Raw genomic sequence first — 22,080 nt, 5'->3', positions numbered from 1 at the left:
GAGCTTTTAAAAGTTAAGCACAGTATTTGATTTAAATCTCTTATTTGATTACATTAACTAGGATTACTTATAAGACTAGTTAGAATAACAGTTACTAACAATGAATGAAACCAAGACAACCAATTATTTCATTTTAAAATGTAATGCTAATTTTTTTTTTAAGCATCAAAACAAAATACGAAATTTCATTAATCTTAAACTTTTCCACAAACACTATTTTGTGGAAAATCCAATTGAGAAGTAAATTAACTGTAAAATCTATGTAGAAGAAAAACTCAGTTCTAGTCAGCTACATTCTGTATGAAACCGTAGTGGAATGGCCTGCACCCATCCCAGGTAGCAAGAATCAGACCAGAAAATTTCCACCTTGAGCTCCCCCCTGGCCCGCAGGATTTATGGTATGCAGAAAGGTGCATATGTAAGCCAGAAGTCTGCCTGCATTTACTATTACTGGATCCTGAGCAGACACTAAGCTTTTCAGTTGAAAGCACATTCATGGCACACACAAGTGCCCAGCTGTCTGTTACAGATTGTTTCTCTGCTGTATGCTCTTCAAACAAAGAGATGGAGAAAAAAGGGAAAAAAATCCGAAGCACACCACACAGCAACATAGCAAACAGAATCAAGGGATAAAAATACCACCAAGAAAAACTGGAAAGGAAGAAACTGAATGTTTTCTAGCCATTGGAAGAGAAAAAGCAAATGGTTTTATAATTTGTTTTGTTTTTCATTTACTTTTGTAACTTATGAGGAAAATAAATAAAAAGGGCAGTTATCACTGTGGCTTTTATGGTTACAGGTCAAAATGATGAGACCATGGTTTAAGTTGAACAAAGAGCTGGGAGGTTTGTTAGTCCACATTCCTTCCCCTATCCAAAGCTTTGAAATATTCGAGGGTTTTTAGCTGTAATGCAAAATATCCAGAATGATAAGCTTGCAAACACTTGAATTATTTAAAATACAGAGGAAACCAGAATATTGGTTTGGTTTTTTTTCTGAATGAGGTAAGGCCTGCAGAGTCAGACCTCAAGTTTATAAAATTCTCTGTGCAAACACTTTTTTTTTTCATTCTAAAACAGCTGAGCCCAAGTTGTTTTCTTCTTTTAAAAACAATTTGGATTATACATGTCTCTTGCACTATCTTTTCACCTAAGGCAAATGTAACTCTGGCACTCAAGAAACTTAGCACCACAGGTACCTGGACTTTTTGAAAGGATTTTATAGTTTCAGCAGACACTGCCAAGTAGGCTGATTACAGCCTTATGGTAATTTTTGGCTTTTCCCCAACACACTGCTTTCCTGTGTCAGCCTACTAAACACAAACTCCATCATTTAGTTTTAAGCACAAGACAATTCAGTTCTTACACAGAGAAGGATGTAGATATTTTTCACTACAACTCCAACTTGTTTTCAGTATAAAATTTAACATTCTACGTTTCTGTACTGAATTCAGTGAAGATCCCTAAATCTTATAAAGAACTAGGATGGACACTAATTAAAAGGGAAAAAAAAAGCTTCACTTTTTTTTTGATCTGTTTGTTTTTTGGAACAAAAATTATCACATTCTGCTGACTGAGTTAAGACCAGATTCTGATCAATTTAAGTAAACCACTGTTCCCCTCTGAAGTTTCTCACAGACAACCAATGCAGACACATGTAAATACCAAGTTTGCAATGTTTACTGTTTCATGTGTGTCTGTGAATGAACTGCACACTTATGCTGGCCTTGCAGACCTCCAGGGGTCCACACAAGACTCACTCTGGAATTCATTTAGTGCCACTAATTTGACTGAAGTTGGCTCTGCATTTCCATACTTTGCATATACTGGTATTATTATAACAGTCTAAGTCCTTCAGTATTGCTATTCTTACAAGGAGATAAATTCTCAGATGCCAGAGATAAGAGACTACAACACATGGCTTTGCTGGCTGATGCATCATCCCCTTTCTCTCTAATACAGCCAGGGGCCTGAAGGATGTAATACAAGTTTATCTGAAACTATGAAGATATCTAGTGCAAGGCATCCCTTGTTCATAAAAATCATGATTCTAGCTCTAGATTTTCTCAGAATAATCATTTTGGACATTACTCATGTACTGTAAAAAGAAGTGAATTCTTTTCCCAAATTTGATAGAAGCAGGTTTGTTACCCTTTACTCAGCTTAAAAAAAAAGTTAGAAAGTTATCCTTGGATAATACTGTTCATGTTAACATTTCATTTTCATGGGTGCCTATTTTTGTGTGATTGGAGAGAGACAAGATAGCATTACTGACTAGACTCTAAGTGATTTTGAGATTAACATAGCTGTATTTTTCTTTTTTAATGGATCTTTATAATATTGCAGTTATTTTTCATTATTATTGCTTTGTACAGTATAACAAAATCATCATGCTTCTGTACTCATAAAGAAACACATCCCTAATCAGTTTGACTGCTGTAAGGTTTAAATACTCCAGCTGTCAGAAAAAAAAGGTGCCAGAAAATAATTTCATCTTTGGTTCATAAAGGAAATTAAAGAGTGCCCACATTGCTGTCTGTTGCGTCATCATACAGCATACAGGAACAAGATCCATTTCTGACTCCTACCAGAGCCTGCCTAAGCATGTAGGAATGAATTGGTGAAGAGAGCTGTGCAAACAATTGATTTGTCAGTGACTGACTGTTGAACCACAGTATTGAAGACAGTCTGGTCATACTGAACTACAATCAAAAATGAAAAAGAAACTGACATGCACTTTTTCTGCATCTGAATTAAAGGCAGGAAAAATATGTTTCTGTTCATACAGCATGTTTTAAGCCAGACACTTGCAATAAAAGTAAAGGAATCAAAGATCTTGGAGACAGGCAGGGGCACAAACACTTTGTATTGAAGTGTGAAGGTATTTACCAAGCTAGTGAAAGATCTGGGGTTGGTGCCCATCTTTGCTTTGGAGTTTTCGAAACCACCTTCCCCTCACTTCAGGAAAATGCACTAATCATACGGTTTTGTTTTCAGGCTTTTCCCTCATTGATGTATAAAATACTGTACTTTATATAAAATTTTTAAAAGTATTCAGTATGTGATGATTTGCCATTAAGTTTAGAGTCTCCTGTTTCTGTCTTGTGTAATGAGTATTCTATTATTTTTACCAAAGTGGAATAGCTTCAGCAGAACAGTGTGAAAGGCATCTACCCTACCGCAGTTGCACAGGAAGGGTGTTTCAAATCCTGAATGAGTGCACTAACCTGTTTAAAGGAGGGCTTTTCCTCCTCCAAACAACCCTGAAAAAATAGTTCCTATCAGAACCTATTTGGTAAATTCAGCCTGTGTTTGTCAACATTTTAGGCGAATGGCCATTTTACATCACCTACCAGTGGAATTTTAAAATCACAGTTAAATATTGATCTCTTGTGATTTGTTTTGTTTTGGTTTTTGTTTTGTTTTGTTTTGTTTTGTGGGGTGTATGTTTTTTTAAGAAAGCCTACACTTAATCTACCTGTACTAAATCACCATTACTTAAGTTATGGAAGGCCTGCCTGTAACTCACTTTCACTGCAAGCTGGACTGAAGCATCAAAAAAATCCCTCTTGGCTTTTGGACCTATGACCTAAAAATATTTTGTCTCTTGATCTGGTAATAAAAATTCCTAGGAATAGGATAGGGTGAGGAGTAGTGCCAGTGAGATACACTTTCCAAAGGGTAGATCAATGAAAAGAAACATGTCCATACATCTGTTATCCAGAGAAATGTTAACTAAATATTGATCTTCATCTGAAAACCAAATTCTGCTTTTAGATTATGTATGTGCAACTCACTTCATGTGGCCTTTGGGCTGGAATAAGGAAAGATTTTATGTTTCCCTGGTAGCTGGATGGCTCATGGCCCTGCTGTGTGACATACGCAGGTTCAGCCTAAAATGTAATCATTGCCCTGCAGAGCCTGGCATCTACAAACTTCGGGCAAGAAGCAGGATTTGAGCATAGATCTCCTGAATGGCAACTAGTTCAGAGTGTCCCAGTTTGACTTCTACTCGTTATCTTCATGGCAGCACAAAAAACACCACTAAGGCAATAGGTTTTAATTGTCACATTGTCTTTGATGCCAGACATAATTGCAAATTAATGTGAAGACATACTACATATGGTGTGCATAACTGAGAAAATACCTGAGTGAATTGTAACTAGTGTTAGCCATGCATGGACAGAATATTAATCTTAGCGCCTGTCACAGTGGCCACAGTGATAACAGTAATTTTTCAGTCACCAGATTTAGGCTTTTGGTACATGAGAATCAGACCCTTGGGAAGCAGTTAACAACTATTTGTTTACTTTATATGCAGAGAATGAAACATCAGGTTCAAGCTCTAAACGATTTTCAGTTTGTTAATGGCAGTAGAAGGTAAGTGCGATAGTAGGCATGCTTAGCAACTTTAAAAACAGGCTAAAACCACTGGCTGGAAACACCTAGAGGAAGAGTCAGTGAGATTTTGCTCTTAAATAAGTCCAACTCTCTTGATGCTTTTATCCATTTAGCTTGGCTTTTTTACCTTACCATGCACCAGTGCCCTGCAACACTGATTTAGCTAAGTAATTACTCAACAGAACAATTATTTAATTGCTGAACATGAATATTAACAGCCAAATAATAGTAGCTAAATAAATAAAATTTGTTTTCTGAACCTGGACAGTTTAACCTTAAATGGAGTAATTTGTTCAATTTGTATTCTTCAAGCAGTCCCTGGTCATTAAGATTTTTACTTATAAAGTCTGTGAAGTTGCAAAATGGAAATGCACTTACTGCAAACAGATATTACTCATAATAATACTGTTGCAGTAGTTATAGAAATTATTTGTATCGTAGAAGTCAACCCCAAAATACATTTGAAAGATACATTGAGCTTAGGCCACTTGGGTTTACTGAAGTACTTTTTACTACACTCTCCAGAACAATAGAATCAGCATAAAAGTGGGCAGAACAAACCTTCCATAAGAACACAAAACAAACCAGTGCTTATGCTTTCCACTTAAACTTTAAACTTTGCCTTTAGACACCCAGACTCCCTGTTTTTAAGGCATTAGTAGTTTTGTTATGCTTTTATCCTGGGTAATCTCCACCTCTAGATTTTCAAGATATCTGCTGATATACTCCAACACCCTGTATGTTAATTTACATCAGATACCTCTCTAGAACATCTCCCTTTAATTTAACTAGTTTCATAGGGCATATCAGCAATTTCTTCTTCTTAAAGCCTTAACTAAAATAGTTGTTAATCTTTATCCTGTTACTTTTACTTTGTTTAATTTTACACTATACAGCATAATTATTCTGCCATAATCAGCTAGCTTTCTTGATGGAATAATGTATCAAGGACACCAACTCCAGGTATGCAAGGTGCCTTTGCTGCTGAGGACTGCTTGAATTCCACAGAGAAATGTGAACAGATAGGGTATTTTCAACTGAAGACAGCAATATAGCAAATAGCAATGCAGCATTGTCATTTAGAGGTAAAAGGTAGCAATCTGTTATTGTGATCAGAGTTATTTAAAGACTGCTTTCAAATTAGCTTTGCGGTCACCAATGTGTAAATATTTATTTTTTTTTCTAAGTGAACATGAACCAGTTCCTTGAGTGAAAACAGAACAGGTCTGAATTCAGTGTATTTCTATATAAAAATGATGGTTTCTTTCACAGGAAAAACATATCAAAAGTAATGTATCCAAGAGAACTCCAGCCTTGACAGATTTAGATAAATAAAAGTTGAAATGTAGTGCTAGTGTTTGTCATTGGGAACATAATAGAGAATTTAGGCCAAGATGTACTATAAATTTAGCACAGTTTTAAATACAATACCCAAACTTGAGAAATAGTTCCAACCAAGTATAACACTTCTTTCTTTAGAGCCTTCCCTGTTTTGTAGCTCTGACTAACTTCAACCATTGAACTCCAGTGAACGGTGAGATGAAGGAATTAGTGTGTAGCTCACATTGTCACTCTGGTATAGATACCAGAAAACTGCACACTACACTCTGGGCCCACCATTTGAACTTTTAACTGAGATGTGATCTTACAGAAAATCAAAATGCATAGGGCCTATCCATTACTCCTTTAATAAAAAAAACCCTGTGAAGTCAACAGGGCTTTCTTGTCCGTTTTCCTATTTCTCTTTCTTACCACTCACTACTTCTATTCCACCTTCATCAGCCCATGTTGGTTTTCCTAAATTTAGCAGAGATTTTGCATGAACAAAACTGAGTATTTGATCGCAGACATCAAATTAATTACCCCTGCAGATTAACTGTTTTCAGATGAGTCACTTTCTACTTCCAGTAAGACTGTGCATCCAAACCTTAGATGTCTGCTGCCCAACAAGTAAATTATCTCAGTACAGCTTAGCTGCTGCTCATGTAATGGAGGAAAGAAAGCGGGCAGCTTCGTTTCCTTTTGGACAGACTTGGGTGAACACCCTATTATATTCCCAACCTTCACAAGCTGTTTCTTCCTTCCATGGTGTTACTCTTCCATGAATTCAAAGGATACTCAGTTCTTTGCACCTAGCAGAGAAGACAAATGCCACTTTACCTGTGGACTGCAAAGGAGGGAGGGAGAGAGAGAAGCTTTGTGCCTCCCCTGCTACTCTCTCACCCCAGTTTTGTGCTCTGGACAGATGCAAGGTGACCCTAAGCAGTTTCATGTGTGGACTTAAAAATTACAAGACAGAATGTGGAAGGTCCCTTTTTTTTCCTCCTCCTGTATCTGGAACTCCCATTGGCTTTCCTGGGTGCTCCCTCTATAGAGTGATGAGCAACAGGTCAGAGGAGACGAAAGGCTTTTTACCTGCCAACCCCAGAGTTCAGGATGTGTTGTTTCTCCTGCAGCAGTTGATGACACCCTAACACGTTAGCAGCACAGGAGCTGCATTCCTACGCTGTAACAGGGGAAGCAGGACCAAGGGCCTGAACTAAGGTCTTGGCAGGTAAGTGAAGGAGCAACCAGTATCAAACAGCTTTGTTTGAAAGTGTACGTCTTTGTAATGTTTAAGTCTTAATATGTGCTCTGCTTTACCTGGGAGCCTAAACTTCCAGTTTTCAGAAGAGCATTTGAGATCACATATTAATTCTGCCAAAAGCTTGAAAAAATGTTGAAGAAACTCATAAATGCATAAGGGCTGGAAAGGTTAATTGTGCTAAAAATGTCCCAAAGCTGGGATTTCTTCTCAGAACTAAGTTGAAGTTATTCAGATTTGTAAGGGAAGGAGAAGATTTATACTACCAACATATTTTATATGTCCTCCACTTAGGAGCACTGAAAGCATCATTGTATGATGAATACTCAATATTCAAAATATGAGTTGTCTTCAGATTGGGAGTGAGATTTTTTTTGCTTGGTTACTTCTGTTCTCTCAATTGGACACATAGGAAACACGCAATAAAGGGAAATCTCCATCTCCTTACTACGTTCCACTTCTTAAGGTTAATTATTGGAACCACATTTCCTATATGAATATTTATGTTTTTCAAAACATGCTTTATTTCAGAAGTTATCAGGAATTGTGTTTTTGCTGGCAGTACACGTTCCAGAACATTCATGGAGAGCACACACAGAAGAATTTGCTACTGCTAATGCAAATCCTTTTAAAAAGGTGTTACAGAAAAATAAGTGATGCTAGTTCCAGCTCAAAAAAGAAGAAAAAAACCCAAACAAAACCACAAGCAAACCATACTCACATAAAGGAAGTCTTTCTTTTCCATGCTTGTGGTAATATGAGGGTAATGGATGCCTTTCTGTTGAGAGGCAGTAAGTTTTACTTTTGGGAATGAATGAAAACAAATTTAGGTCAGAGGAGGAAATCATAAGAAGCTGCTACACACTAAGTTTTGTATCTGAGTCATCTACTGCCAATGTACCCTGGAGAGAAAAAAAAGGGAATGTTCCTAAAGAATGAACAGCCATCCAGAACTGGTGGGGCACCAAAGTCTCATCAGTGTCCAATTCAGATGTTATCGTCCCTACTCTCATTCTTACTAGTATTCTCGTTTTATTGAGTGAAATCACTCCAGATCAGAAGTGACCTCTAAGTTTGTGTCCATCTTTCAGTGGATAAACTGTGAGCTTGTAAAAAAAATATACATGCCAATAGGAACTGTTAATTGCTATTCATCAGAATTAAGGAGAAAACTAGTTAAAATTTCTGTCCAAAATTAGGGGCAAGACTGAAAAATGACACTTTACATAGGTTTATATCTTTTAAAAGTCTGCATTACTGTAATCATTGTTTTAAATTAACTTTCTCTAGACAAAATAAAGTGTTGTACTACATTGCAGCCTCACTGTTAGGAATGAAGATAGAGGAGACAATGCAGGAAGGCCAACACATACAACCAAAATGGAGAGTATCCAAGTCATAGAAGAATGGTAAGTTGGTCAACTGTTGTCTAGTATATGTTTTTATTTTGCCTGTAATTAATATCAAGAATCGCCTTATATTTTATGCCTTGGAAATGTCCTTTTAATTACTTTTTCTCAAAAAAAAATCTATACAAAAGGAAGCCAGATCTGTCCTCACAGTGAAATGCCAGCAGACACATTCATAAGCCAGGCTTACTTACAGTTTCTTATTTGTTGGGAAGAACTGCAGGGAGGAATGGGAGGTACATGGATGGTTCCATAGACCTGTGGCTCTCTGTAAGAAGCCTCTGCTACCTGCAGGATCCTTTTCTTTTGTTTGTCCAGACAAGAATAAAAACTAATGGGCACAAGCATACTTCACAATCAGATTTTGAATGTGGCTATTTTTCACAGAACAGCTTGGGCTATGGTTTCACTGGAATAAACCAAGGAAACACGTACCTTGAAAAATGGGCTGACACACACCGAAAGTCTGAGCTTCTAATTTTGTCTAATGATTGAACCCATGTTTTTTGCGTTGAGAAAAATGCTAACCTATCAGTGGTTTTGAGTTTTCTAATCCCATGAAAAGTAAATTAAAGCTCAGCTCTAGAGGATATGATTGATGGTAAAAGAAACTCAAACAACTCATTGTCTTCATTGCTACTCATCGTCATTTATAAGAGGACAATGGCAGAAATTTCCACAAAATACTGTAAGGAAAAGAACTTCCCATTAGACAGTGAGGGAGCACAGGTTGCTTGTCAGCTCAATTCACCTCAACAGGTTCTTTTCACTCTCCTCAGAGAGAGGACTTTTCACCTTCAATTCTGTATGTTCATACTTTTTGGTTCAAGTTACAATTATTTTGCTAGATGGTTTAAATGTTAAACACTTTCTCATTTATTAGATTTTTTGGGCTGCCAAAACGTTACCACAAATAGTTTCCCATCATCCAGTGTGCCTTGCTTGCAGAGTAGGAGCTGCTAAATGGCCTTAATGAGAAATCATATAGACAAATGTCACTTATTTTACAAAATGATTACGCAGAATCTAACAACAGCTAGTAAAGCTCTTGTGTTGGATCTTATTGGGAAGCAGAGGATGAGCACTCAGCTATTCATTGGTACATTAATGGATCAGTAATGCACGTTAGTCTTCTGATCACTTATCCAGTGTGTTCTCTGTTACAAGCCTCAAATAGTTTCCTTCAGAAAATGGGAATAAGGACTTTTTTCCATTTCTTCTCTCTCCAGTTTTGCCAGCAACATCCATCACATCTCATGCCAATGGATCATCATTCAGGTCAATAGCACCAAACAGAGGGAAACTTAGCAACCCTTAGGTACAAGCACAGAGAAATATGCTAATTTAAAAGCTCTCTGAATTACTACTTTGTTGGGCCTCATTAGTATGCTCTTGGCTGCCAAGAGACTTTTGTTTTTCTTATCCTTCCTGAACCAAACCATGTGGCAACTAGTGGTTGGCCAAGCAGCACTAGGAGCAGGCAGGGACATCAGGTATTGTCTAAAAAAAGAGATTCTATGAAAAAAGAGTCTGTTGCCAGCTCCCTGAAATCACATCTCCTTTAACTGCAGAGGCAGGAATCCAATGCTGTTGTGGGATTTTGTCTTTGAGTCTGATGGCTAACAACACTAATAGAAAACTTGTAGAAAGCCAAGTGCATGTCTCGTAACATTAAGCACGTTTAGTGGGCTATTGAGATAATGAATGCACAATGAAGAGTGAACAAAATTCTCCTGTCATTGCTGAAGCCCTGTTGCTTCTAGTTTTCACTCTGGACTAAAGAGCAGTTGAAAGGAGAATTTTTGGACAAATGTATTAAAACACTGTTACAAAAATAGAAGCATATTTGTAATGATACTTTGCCTTTGCAGCCAAAACCCTACTGCAGATGAAATTTTGTCTTGGGCTCAGAATTTTGACAAGATGATGAAAACACCAGCTGGGAGGAACCTTTTCAGAGAGTTTCTTCGAACGGAGTATAGTGAGGAGAACCTCCTTTTCTGGCTTGCATGTGAAGATCTAAAGAAGGAACAGAACAAGAAAGTCATTGAAGAAAAAGCAAGACTTATATATGAAGATTACATCTCTATACTATCACCAAAAGAGGTAAAGCTGTAAATGTTACATTTGCAATTTCTGTTATTCCAGAGCAGAAATGTTATACCCTGGATTGCCAGATAGGGGTCTGAAAGTCTGCCTGATCTGTCACAGGAAAGTCTTAGTATGGCTATTAAATCAGGAAAGGAAAGGAAAGAAAAAGTAGACAGAGGTGCCAGGCCATTTAGCATTACTGCCACAACACCTTAAAGTTCTCTATAAGACTCTAGAAACTCCAGTAAGAAAAGGCTGAGAAATAGGTATGCTTCCTCAGTAATGCAACATGCCAGCCAAAGAGAGGAAGTAAGTAATGCAAATGGATTTCTGGAGAAAAGGCACCAAAATTAAGGAATTTAAATCAGAATCATGATAGATTTATTTGCTGCAACAGCTCTCTGGGAGAAAATTGAAATTGGCACTGGTTATTCCTATGTGAGAGTCCAGGAATGGAAATCACATTATTTTCTATAAAGAAAGGTATGATAATATCCAGGAAATTGTATAAGATTTTCATCAACCTTTAAACTGAAATAGACAAATTCTGAAATGATCTTCACCTGGAGTAAAGAAAAAGCATCCCCTATCAAACCACATTTTGGAATAGAGGTATAAATACATAAGCACTATGGAAGAGTCTTTCTTAGGCCAAGTCATGTATTTAGCTCCTTTACCTCGACTCTGTGCATTGCACCTGACTTTCTGCTCAATGCTATTATGCTAATTTATGCTCACTGTGGACCTTGTTTCCTACATTTTACTTTTGCACTGCATTTAATAATAATTTGCAATTTCATTCATATGAATGAAGCCAACAGCTCCATTATTTTCTCTTGTGCCATAGGGTATACATTTGCTTTGGAGTGAGATAACAGCCAGTACAACAAGCTAATAATGAGTTTTTCTTATAATTTAATATCTCTTGTACATATGTATGTGCTGAATGCCCACGTCTTTTTAGGCTAAGATCACTAGCAGTTAAAATTCAAACACTAAGTGTTGTTTGACTTTGGGTTTAACAAAACTACTTAAAAATTTGTGATGCAGATGTCATCAATCCAGTCACTCCTGCCTCTACTGGAAATCTTATGAGGCAAACAAGAATTCTTTGCCGTGCTTTAGATTAGCACAGGAGCTGAAAAGTTCTTGTTCATCCAGGCATCCTGCTCCAGATGTTCTCTTCTGGCAATAAGAGCTGAAATATTTAGGATCACTTGTTCAGTGATGAACTTACTGAGGCAGAAAGTCTTAGTGTTCTAAACAGATACCTTGTATTCATCTGTTTAGCAAGGAAATACCTTTAGTAACTCCAACTAGTTTTGCCATATGGTTTTAGTTACAGAAAAACTACAAGGTAAATTAATATTTCTACAATTAATTTTTTCTTATTCTGTAAGTACAACTAACTTTTATTATATTCAATGGTACAAAACCCCACCATCCTGCCAAATTTGACCTTTTTATCCCAGCTGCTATATTTCATAATGAAGAACCAATTAGCTAGCTACATAGACAGGTTTTGCTAAGATACATGTGTGTGCATCTGTGTCAGGGGAAGAATTGCTTAAATCTTAGTGTGTTATTTCAGTGCTACAGAAATTCAGTGGTCTAGGATTTAAATCTATTCAAATAAATTTCAAAGACACATGGCTGTAACACTGCTTCTCAAAACTAATATAACATTACACCCTCGCATGCTGTTCTGTCTAAATGCTGGCAGTCACTGGCCGAGCAGCCCCACTTGCTGTGCAGTCTGGTCTGCTGTATTAGTCGATGAATTCAATGAGAAAAATGCCTGGGTTGATAGACAGCCCAGAAGAGAAATGCCATTTTCAGACAGATCGATTCCTTAACTCAGCTAGCTGTGGAGCTGCCCAGACCAAGGCAAGCACTGGGGTAGGAATGGAGGGAGATTGTTCATGGCAGCTGATGCAACACCACGGCCCATCTGTAAGGGAGACATACAGAAGGGACCCTAGGGTACTGTGTGCAGGTGTAGAACTGAGCACTTGGAGGGACAGTGCGCATTAAGCAGCTGTAATAGATATTCTGCAGGGAGAGCATACTTGAGTAACAGTTATGGTTTGCTAGCATGAATAAGCAACAGTTTACTCACAGTTAGGCTGAATCATAGTTGTGCCTTGTGACTGATAACCAAGTAACAGCAAATATTGGAGGAGAAAGAGCTTGCCTGATGTGGCAGTAGCATAGTTCAACATGCCAACAAACCAACAATGCCAGATTTTACAGTTGATACTGAAAATATAATGAAAATATGTTTACTACTCAGTACCATACCACTGTATGTCGAAGACTTGCTTCACCACGTTTAAAGAAACCACAAGCTCACACATGCACACATATTCTGAGTTCTCATCTCAATTAGCCTCCTTCACATCTCAAGGTCATCTTGGTATGTGAACTCAATCCTTCAGACAATATGAGTATCTATTTTTAAGGCTGCAGAATAGTAAGGTCAGATTGCAACCTGGTATAAATCATAGTAGCTTAACTGATCAATGGCTAGTATTTCTCTACTCTATTTTAGCCTTTTTCTTCTTAGCTGAGTAAAACATTGCTGGCCCCAGTGGGCTTTCCTGCTACTGCCATTTCATTTAATCCAGAAGGCATTAATTTTACTGGTTTTAGAGCATTTTGTGGATAAGCTGTACATTCATTCAAATTTCTAAATGATATTCTAAAATCATCTGTGCATTCACCCCAAGAATAATATGCCCTTTTCTGCCTAAGCACAGGAGTTCATTACAAATGGAAAGTAAATAAGAAGCTAAAATTGAAACTTGCTAACAACTTCAATATGGATACATGATATCCTGAAAGTATAAATCACCAGATGTTAGAGAGTCTTGAAAAGAAGAACAGATCTGAAATATTTGAGATTAATGGGGAGATTAGCACAATAACAATGATTAAAAACTCTGGGTAATTTGAGAGTAACAAGTGTAAGTGCCTGAAAAAAATGGAAAAATATCTGTAGGGGAGATACATGAAAATGCTGAATAGAAAGCTTTTAAAGATTTAACTACAACTGGTCAGGAAAAAACATTTCAGCTCTCTGAGAGTCGTTCATTTCAGAGAAATAATTTTAAATATGTAATTCTTTTTTTCATGTAAAATAACATATTTTGAGAAATACAGGTTACTGCAGAGATTTATTTAGCTGCACTGTATTTATTCTGCTATACAGCTACAATTCATCTTACAGATCTTAAGATGAATGCACAGACCAAGTCAAAACTAAAATTGAGTTGATGGTATCAATCTGTAATTGTGTGGTGGCTCTGAAAGAAGCATGTGGCATAGCTTGAATAAACCAATAAACTCGGGGTGTTCAATGGCACCCTGAGAAATAAAGATACATACAACAGCCTTTCCGATATTACTGTTTAACATTAGTCTGTTTTCATCTTCCTCAGGTTAGTCTTGATTCCCGGGTGAGAGAAGTGATCAACAGAAACTTGTTGGATCCCAGCCCTCATATGTATGAAGATGCCCAACTCCAGATATACACCCTAATGCATAGGGACTCTTTTCCAAGGTTTTTGAACTCTCAGATTTATAAGTCTCTGGTTGAAAGTATTACAGGCTCTACTTCTGAAACTTAGTTTTAATTTTCAAACAAAATAACTTGATTTTTTTTTGGGTGGGTGGGATGGAAGAAAAGTAGTTTAATAACATCTGGAGCTGGGTTCCTGGAGAACTACAGTTTAGCACTACTCAGGCTACTGTGAAGAAAACAAATACATATTATGGTCTCTGTCTACATTTTTACCAAGGTTCTCCTTGTTCGAGATGGCGTGGGAGGGGAACAATGGATTTGCCAAAATACATTTGTTTCACACTCCTTTCACCCTACTGCAGTCAAGATTGCAATGATGTATTTGTAGTTTTATGAACAGTCTCCTTGTGTATCCTCACACTGCATGTGCAAGGTAAAACTGCTTCACTTACCACTTAGTTGTTGCAATATTTAATCCAATAACATAAATTATATCTGTATTTAAGAACTTTTTTTTGTGCAATACAGTATTATGGTACATAGAAACAATTGCAGCAAACCAGTAAGAGGCTTGCATTTTTTAACACCACTAACTTAAAAAAGCCAGTTTTTAAGGTGTAGCATTACTCAACATGCTCTACTGAGTACAATACACTGACTTTTTGAAGCCAATATTTCTGTACAGAAGAAAGAGCTATTTATCACTGTTTATTTAAAATAAATCAAGCGGAGGATTCCTCCGGTTGTTCACTGCCAAAACTGTGGCATTTTCATTACAGAGTTTGCAATGTCAAAAAAAGAAAAAAAAAAGCAAAAAAAAAGCACAAACCACTTAAAGGGATCCATATCTGGGTGACACAATCTATGCGCTGATATTGTTTAATTGTTAAAAGAACAAAGATTTTCAATGTACATTTCAGATGTCAGATACTGTAATTGATTTATTAAAGACTGGCTATCCAGTTCTAACACTGTTGTATAATGTTATGTACTTCAGCAAAAAAAACAAAAACAAAACCACAAAAAGCTTGATAATTTAGTTTTTTTAATAAAGAAATTTAATAAAAGATTGCCTACATGTAGCATTTTAGAGCATTTTAGAACATTTTGATGAATTGCATCTGTCCTGTAAGATATTTTCTTTTTTTGAAAGCTAAATCCAGTAAAAAATGTTTTTAAACGAAGTAATGTTTTACAAGGTGGTGGGTTAAAAGATTTATCTTAGCTTCTAGCCTCATTGATTTTGAGTAGCTCCTTGAAAACAAGGAGTTTGGAGAGTAATATTAAACCAAACTTCAAGGGCTCCTAAACCTACAGTCCTTACCCAAGCAAAATGCCTACGGAAATGCAACAGGTGTCTTTCCTGGGTAAAGAATCCTGTACTAAGCCCTTAATCAGAGCTAAGGCAGCACAGTACCCCCATCACTTGGCTGCCGTGATGTTTTTAATAGGTGTTTGCTTGGCCTTTTTATCAAAAAATGTCCAATTTTAGGACGCATTTTGATGTTTAAAGAGACAGTGACTCGGAACGTAAAACAACCCATCTTCATTCCTACCATATACAAGCAAAATGAGTGTTAGCACCCCTCACAAACTGCTAAAGATATACCAAGAAATGGTTTTGAATACTCATTAAATATATATATATGTATGTATGTGTGTGTATATATATATTTAATACTGACAACTCTGGTCTTATACTAAGACTTAAGAGGCAAGGTTCTTCTCACTTATATAGGACTAAACATGGCATAAGTCCGTTGCTTTCGATGGGACTGGAAGATCTGGCAGTTGTGTCCTTGAGCGGAATCTAGCCCCAACACACTTGGCTCCAACCCCCAGTTACTCCTTTGCAGGCAGCCTTCGGTGACAGCTCTCCCTGGAGCCGGTGCTGCCGAGGCAGGTCTGCTGCTATACAGTAACTGGTAGGATGCAGGTCTTAGTTTATCTTCTGGGGCTTATTTTTTTTCCTTTGTTTTACTACCTCTCATTTTTTTAATTTATTGAACATGCTTCAAATAGCAAGTCTGGGGAATTTTTTAATCATTCTTTTTACTTGAAACCTGTGTGCTTTTTTTGGATATATATACAAACAATTTAATGAACTGTTTCTTAAACTCATTTGGTTTTGTAATTTATATAGAATTCAGGAGATGATTAAAAGGGCTATTCTCTATTCCCTATGCAAATATTTTAACTGTTGTAGTGTTTGACAAAATGGGATCTAAACAAAAACTAATCTGCGAAGTGGAAAAAAAAACCTGTTTACAGTGGCGTTGCTGACTATCCTACCATATTCAGCACTTTTAAATATTGTTATTTATGAAAATGTAGTTTAAAATGCAAGACAAAATATTTATAAATGTTTCTTTTAATAAATACCTGTTTTGTCTGAAAGTGTTACTGTGTTATGACAACTTTATTCATGTTGGTTAGCTACTTGCCATTATGAATAAACTATTCAATTATTATACTGATAGAATAATAGCTATGATGTTTACAAATACTGAGGGGGGGAATTCACTGAGAAAGGACTGCCTCCTTCTACTGTGAAATGCTGTTAGAATAAATGATTTTTTTCTGGCTTTTTTCTTAATTGGAATTTAACTATGGTCCTACATATGTCTAGTATCATTTGATTACAGTTGTATTTACTGTGGTACTAAACATATACAGTATCATATATGTATATATTTACATAGTGTAATTTCAAGTTTGTTGGTGTTTGAGGCACAATAAATTTAGTCCACACATCTAAACAATGTGTAAGAGACAAAACTGCATGCATAAGTCTTTACAAATGTAAACTTGAATATTCTTAATGTTACTATTTGATGGTGACCTGCTAGTCCTAAGCTATCTTTATAAGATATTTCATACAGGTAGAAGTTCCTGTCAACGTAGACAAGTCATCCTTTCAAGGACAGTTTTAAAGCTAGATGTGCAGGCCCTAAAATATTATCTTAATTTCTAGCATAAGATTCCAAAATCTGTATTTGGAAACTTGTTACATCATTGTGAAAAATATTACACCAATCTTCAGTGTAATACTGCAATGAAATCACGTTCAAAATTTCTTGTTTTAAATCCTCTGTTTGGAGGGATTTAAAAATTGAACGTAACATGTGACATTTCTTTCTTGGAGCATATGCTCATATTAAAATGTTTAATATACATTGCATCTATCAGTTTGGGTTTCCCAAATTTTTAATCAAAAAATTGATATGGTCCAAATGGACAAGTCGTGCCATAACATGATCTCATTGCCTGTCATACAGTTCTTTGAACACAAATTGTAAAACAGTCAAGCTATTAAACTGATTTACTGTGCATGCAGTGTACAATACACTTTGAAAAACTGCCTAAATACACTTATTCTATAGCCTGGAATAAAATAAGTATGTATTTAACTTGTATTTCAGTTTTTCATAAGAATGTATATAGCAAGTGCCCTACAGAAAGTGAGTTATGCTTTCGTCACTTTTGCCCAGTGTTTAATCTGTTCTGTCAAATAGAGCCTAATGCCAAATAGCCACAAATAAGCAGAGCACTTGTGTACACTCCTGACCTTTAAGTTTCAAAGAAACTGAATATATATAATATTATTATATTATGCATGTGTTCAACTTAGCTGTTTACAGTCATAACTGTAAAGTTCACATAACTGAGCTGAAAGTAATTTGGGATACCCAGGATAAAACAAAACCCACATAGAGTATCAAGAATATTTAAATTAGACTGAAGGCACATATAGTATGAAGACTAAAGGTATGATGAAGTAAAAACAGGTCAGTGACACAGATGGCCGGGCTACATGTTAAGCAGCTGAGTCCACGGCACTGTGGAAATGCAGCCATAAAGCTTCCAAGCCCACAGCCATCCACTACTCACCTGAGCACTTGTGGAGTCCAAATAATCCGTTTGTAGGACAACAGAGGGTGGACACAAACCAGAATTAAGCTAGTAATAACTGTGTTTTAAATTAAAGCAAGCTAAAGCATCTAATAGGCTGTGGTCTAAACGAAGCCACTAGAGGAGACCTACATTCTACCTTAAACAACCAGGGTTTAAGCTGTCACTTGATGCGAAACTTGCTTTCCTAGGCAGCAAATCACAAGGAGCATCTGCCTGTGGAACCGTATCTAAAAAGAGTGGGGAGCTCTTTCGGTGAGAGCAGCATGCTGGACTGACCACGCCATGAGCCCGCTCAGGAACTGGCAGCTTCTGTACGCAGTAAGTGCTTACAAAAGCCACTTAGCATAAGTATTCCGCAGCACCAGTTCAAGAGCAAAGCTGACATGAGAAAGTCTTTTAACTACACCACAAGGAGTAAAGCTCACACCTCTACAATGTCCATGGGTCTGCTCGCTACTTAACCCAGCCAACAACAGCTCGAGTCCTTAACAAATCTAACAAAGCAAAAACTTAAGGTTGCATTGGAGCTTGTCTTTGCAATGTCTAAAAGCATTGCATTGCAGCTGTCTGTAGACAGACAGCTGCAATGTCTGCTTCAATCTGATTTGAATCATGTCTAGCTATCAACTTCAAAACAGGGCTTGTCTCAGCCCATAATGCTGTTACTTTTGGAGAGGCCCAAGAGTAGCACTGTAGCACACCCTGGGACACGGCTGCAGTGACAAAGGTCAGCTCCTGTTCGCCGATACCCTGGGTACATTTGCAGTGACAAAACAGCCCCATTCACATAGGTCCTGAATACTTCTGCCAGCAGCAGAAGTGCTGTTTGTGGAATGAAAGAACAAAGCGGTAATGATGCCAAAATCACCTGGAGAAAAACCTGACATAAACATTGTCTGCATATTACCTTAATGTTATACCAAAAGCCAGATTTTGCCCCTTCCTTTATCCATAAACTCACTCTGTGGAAATCCATCCTTGCAATTTAAAACAGTGATACAATCCAGGTGATTCAAAGGCTGACCATCAGTTATTGATTCATGCTACTTTTTTTCTTTTCAAAAGCTTTACATTAAACCACCCTTACTCTAGATTTCAGGAGTTCTGCATACTTCTCTCAAAAGCAGGGTTCACACAGCTGTTCAAACTCGCAATTTCTTTCACTGTTACAGAACACCAAAATGTTTGGTCTATTAAAGGCATAAATTTGATAACTTTTCCTTTACCCTTCTGAAAGACAGCTTTGGGGAGCTTCAAGGGCAGGCAGCAGTAAGTGCAAGGGAAGCTTTCAGTGGGTGAGATTTCATAAGCAGTGGCCTGTTTATCAGCACCAGACTAGCTGCACAGACTGCACATTCTCCACAAAACTCTTCGAGCGGGATTCTTACTTATAAATTATTGCTACAGTGTATTTTGCCAATAAACCATATTCAAAGTGGTGCATTTACAATCATAGGAAAATGCTTTTATCCAACCATTCATAATGTTTAATATGCTGAATAACAAATTCTCACGTTGACCGTATTAGCTTTGGATTTCCAGAATGGAATAAACTTACAAGTTTTCATTTCTAAATACCAAAACTATTTAGGTATGCTTTGCAAGCATTACTCTTACTTTTGTTATTACATTCATAAAAATAGCAATTAATTAATGTACTATATGGAAATTACTGTTATTCCACCAGTGTAACTTAGTTGTAAAGCATGACTACCTGGTTCTGTTAAGACATGAGCAAGGACAGAAGAACAGCAAACACCTGACTGACTCCTCCAGTGATTGTAACATAAAATGCTGCCTAATAAAGTTTTATGGACAGTTGCACATTTTTATAATAAAGTATATTCTTCAAACTGTTTTGAGTTTGGCCAAGAATCTCATTAATTGACTTCAGGGCTTTGGGCGATTGGTTCAGGTTTCAGCAGCCCAAGTAGTGTTCTCATCCCTCCTGCCAGTCACAATCAATGACAATGGTCACATCAGAAAAATCTCACTCATTAATTCCTGGCTCCGTGACTGGTGTCAGCACCAGAATTTTGGGGGTTTTGGCCATGGGTCAGTCTATACAGCACCAGGCCTGCTGATGGCAGATGGGGTATGCCTGTCCCAAAGGGAGAAAAGGATTCTAGCCCAGGAGCTAGCGGGGCTTACAGAGAGGGCTTTAAATTAGGTTTGAAGAAGGAGGGAGATAAGGCTTGCTAAAAATGAGCCACGGGGTGGCATGCCGCTGTTGAAGCCCAGATCCACAGGGCAACTTAAATGTATTTATGCCAATGTCTGCAGCATGGGCAACAAACAGGAGAAGCTGGAAGCTATTGTGCAGCAGGGAAATCATGACATAATCGCCATCACAGAAATGTGGTGGAATGATTTGCATGATTGTAGTTCTGCAATGAATGGCTACAGGCTCTTCAGAAGGGATAGGCAAGGAAAAAGAGGTGGTAGGGTTGCGATGTATGTCAGGGAGTGCATCGACTGCCTTGAAATCAATGTCGTGAGTGAGAAGGCTGAATGTTTGTGGGTGAAGATCAGGGGGAAGGCCAACCAAGCAGGTAACCTGGTAGGAGGTCAGCAAAACCTCCACCTTAGACTTCTGGAGAGCTGACTTTGGCCTGTTTAGGATGCTGGTTGGCAGAATTCCCTAGGAAACTTTACTGAAGGACAAAGGGGTCCAGGAAGGCTGGTCACTCTTCAAGAATTAAATCCTTAAGGCACAGGAGCAGGCAGTCCCTGTGTGCTGAAAATCAAAGCTGTAGGGAAGACCAGCCTGGCTGAACAGGGAGCTGTTGGAAGATACTGCTAGAACTCAGCGGAAAAAAAAGAGAATTTATCACCTGTGGAAGAAGGGACTGTCACCCCATGAAAAGTACAAGGACGTTGTTAGGTTATGTAGAGAGAAAGCTAGAAAGGCAAAAGCACAGATGGAACTAAATCTGGTCACTGCCATAAGAGGTAATAAAAAGTACTTTCTCAAATATAATAGCAATAAAAGGAGGGCCAAGGAGAACCTCCATCCTCTACTGGATACTAGGGGAAACCTCGTGACTGACTGAGGGTGAGGGAAATGCTGAGGTAGTCAATGCAGCCTTTGCTTCACTCTTTCACAGTCACACCAGCCATCCTTGGGGTACTTTTATATAGTCTTATGAGGAGCAGCTGAGGGAACTGGGATTGTTTAGACTGGAGAAGAGAAGGCTCAGGAGGGACCTTACACTCTCTACAACTACCTGAAAGGAGGTTGTAGTGAGGTGGGGGTCAGTCTCTTCTCCCAAGTAACGAGTGATAGGACAAGAGGAAATGGCCTCAAGCTGTACCCGTGGAGGTTCAGACTGGGTATTAGGAAAAATTTCTTCACAGAGAGGCTGATCAGGCATTGGAACAAGCTGCACAGGGAAGTGGTAGAATCACAGTCCCTGGAAGTGTTCAAATACCATGTAGATGAGGCCGTCGGCAATACACTTTAGTGGTGGTCTTGGCAGTCCGGGGGCAATGGCTGGACTTGATGATCTTAAAGGTCTTTTCCAACCTAGTTGATTCTATGATTCAAACAAGGTTACACTGCCACCCTGTCTGCATATCAGAGCGGATTTTCCAAGATCATGCCACAATGTCTATTGCATCACATCTACTAAATGACCACATCTCCACTGCCTTCCTGTTGAAAACCTAGGTGTAAAACACTGTATTGAGAACCGTACTTGCCAAATACGTGGACTTTTCAGTTTCAACACTATTCTCTGATATAAAGCCTCTTTTAATTGCCCTTTTTTCTTCTTCTGACAATGCATTTATTTTCCTCTAACTGATCATTTTTGCTGTGGGGGTATTCTTCCACAGTATTGGCAGCTTCCTCCTCCTTCTCAGGGCGTTTTAATTCTGAAAATCTCTTCTGGACTGAGAGGAGAAGAGCTGTAGGGGTAACCTGGATGCCCAAATCCCCAGCTGAAGCTCCCTACATGCCCTTGTGCCTGAGCATCCCTAGACGTTGGTCGAAGTGCTGGGACGGTGGGGGGGGGGCTCAATCTCCCCCCGTGAAAACCTCTGCACTCCTGAGTACCCAAGAGCGCCGCTTTAAACTTGTGGTATGGAGAACCTGGAGCGTTTTGCGGCCTTCTTTTTGTGGTCAGAATGAACACAAAACATCCAAGGGCCCGCTCC

General features: G+C 38.0%; 1 protein-coding gene across 1 annotated transcript in view; it reads left to right on the top strand.

Moving 5' to 3' along the window:
- RGS17 (regulator of G-protein signaling 17) overlaps window positions 1–14,693 on the top strand; it is a 29,003-nt gene extending 14,310 nt beyond the window's left edge. Inside the window, exons 2-4 of the mRNA XM_010024574.1 lie at window positions 8,304–8,393; window positions 10,265–10,499; window positions 13,925–14,693. Of these exons, the coding sequence (XP_010022876.1) occupies window positions 8,304–8,393; window positions 10,265–10,499; window positions 13,925–14,113 (514 nt within the window). The 3' untranslated portion in view covers window positions 14,114–14,693. The remainder of the gene's footprint in view (window positions 1–8,303; window positions 8,394–10,264; window positions 10,500–13,924) is intronic.
- Window positions 14,694–22,080: the final 7,387 nt, after the last annotated feature.

Source organism: Nestor notabilis, unplaced genomic scaffold (genome assembly GCF_000696875.1).
Source record: "Nestor notabilis isolate BGI_N333 unplaced genomic scaffold, ASM69687v1 scaffold25101, whole genome shotgun sequence".
NCBI lineage: Eukaryota > Metazoa > Chordata > Aves > Psittaciformes > Psittacidae > Nestor > Nestor notabilis.
This window is presented reverse-complemented; position numbering and strand designations above follow the sequence as displayed.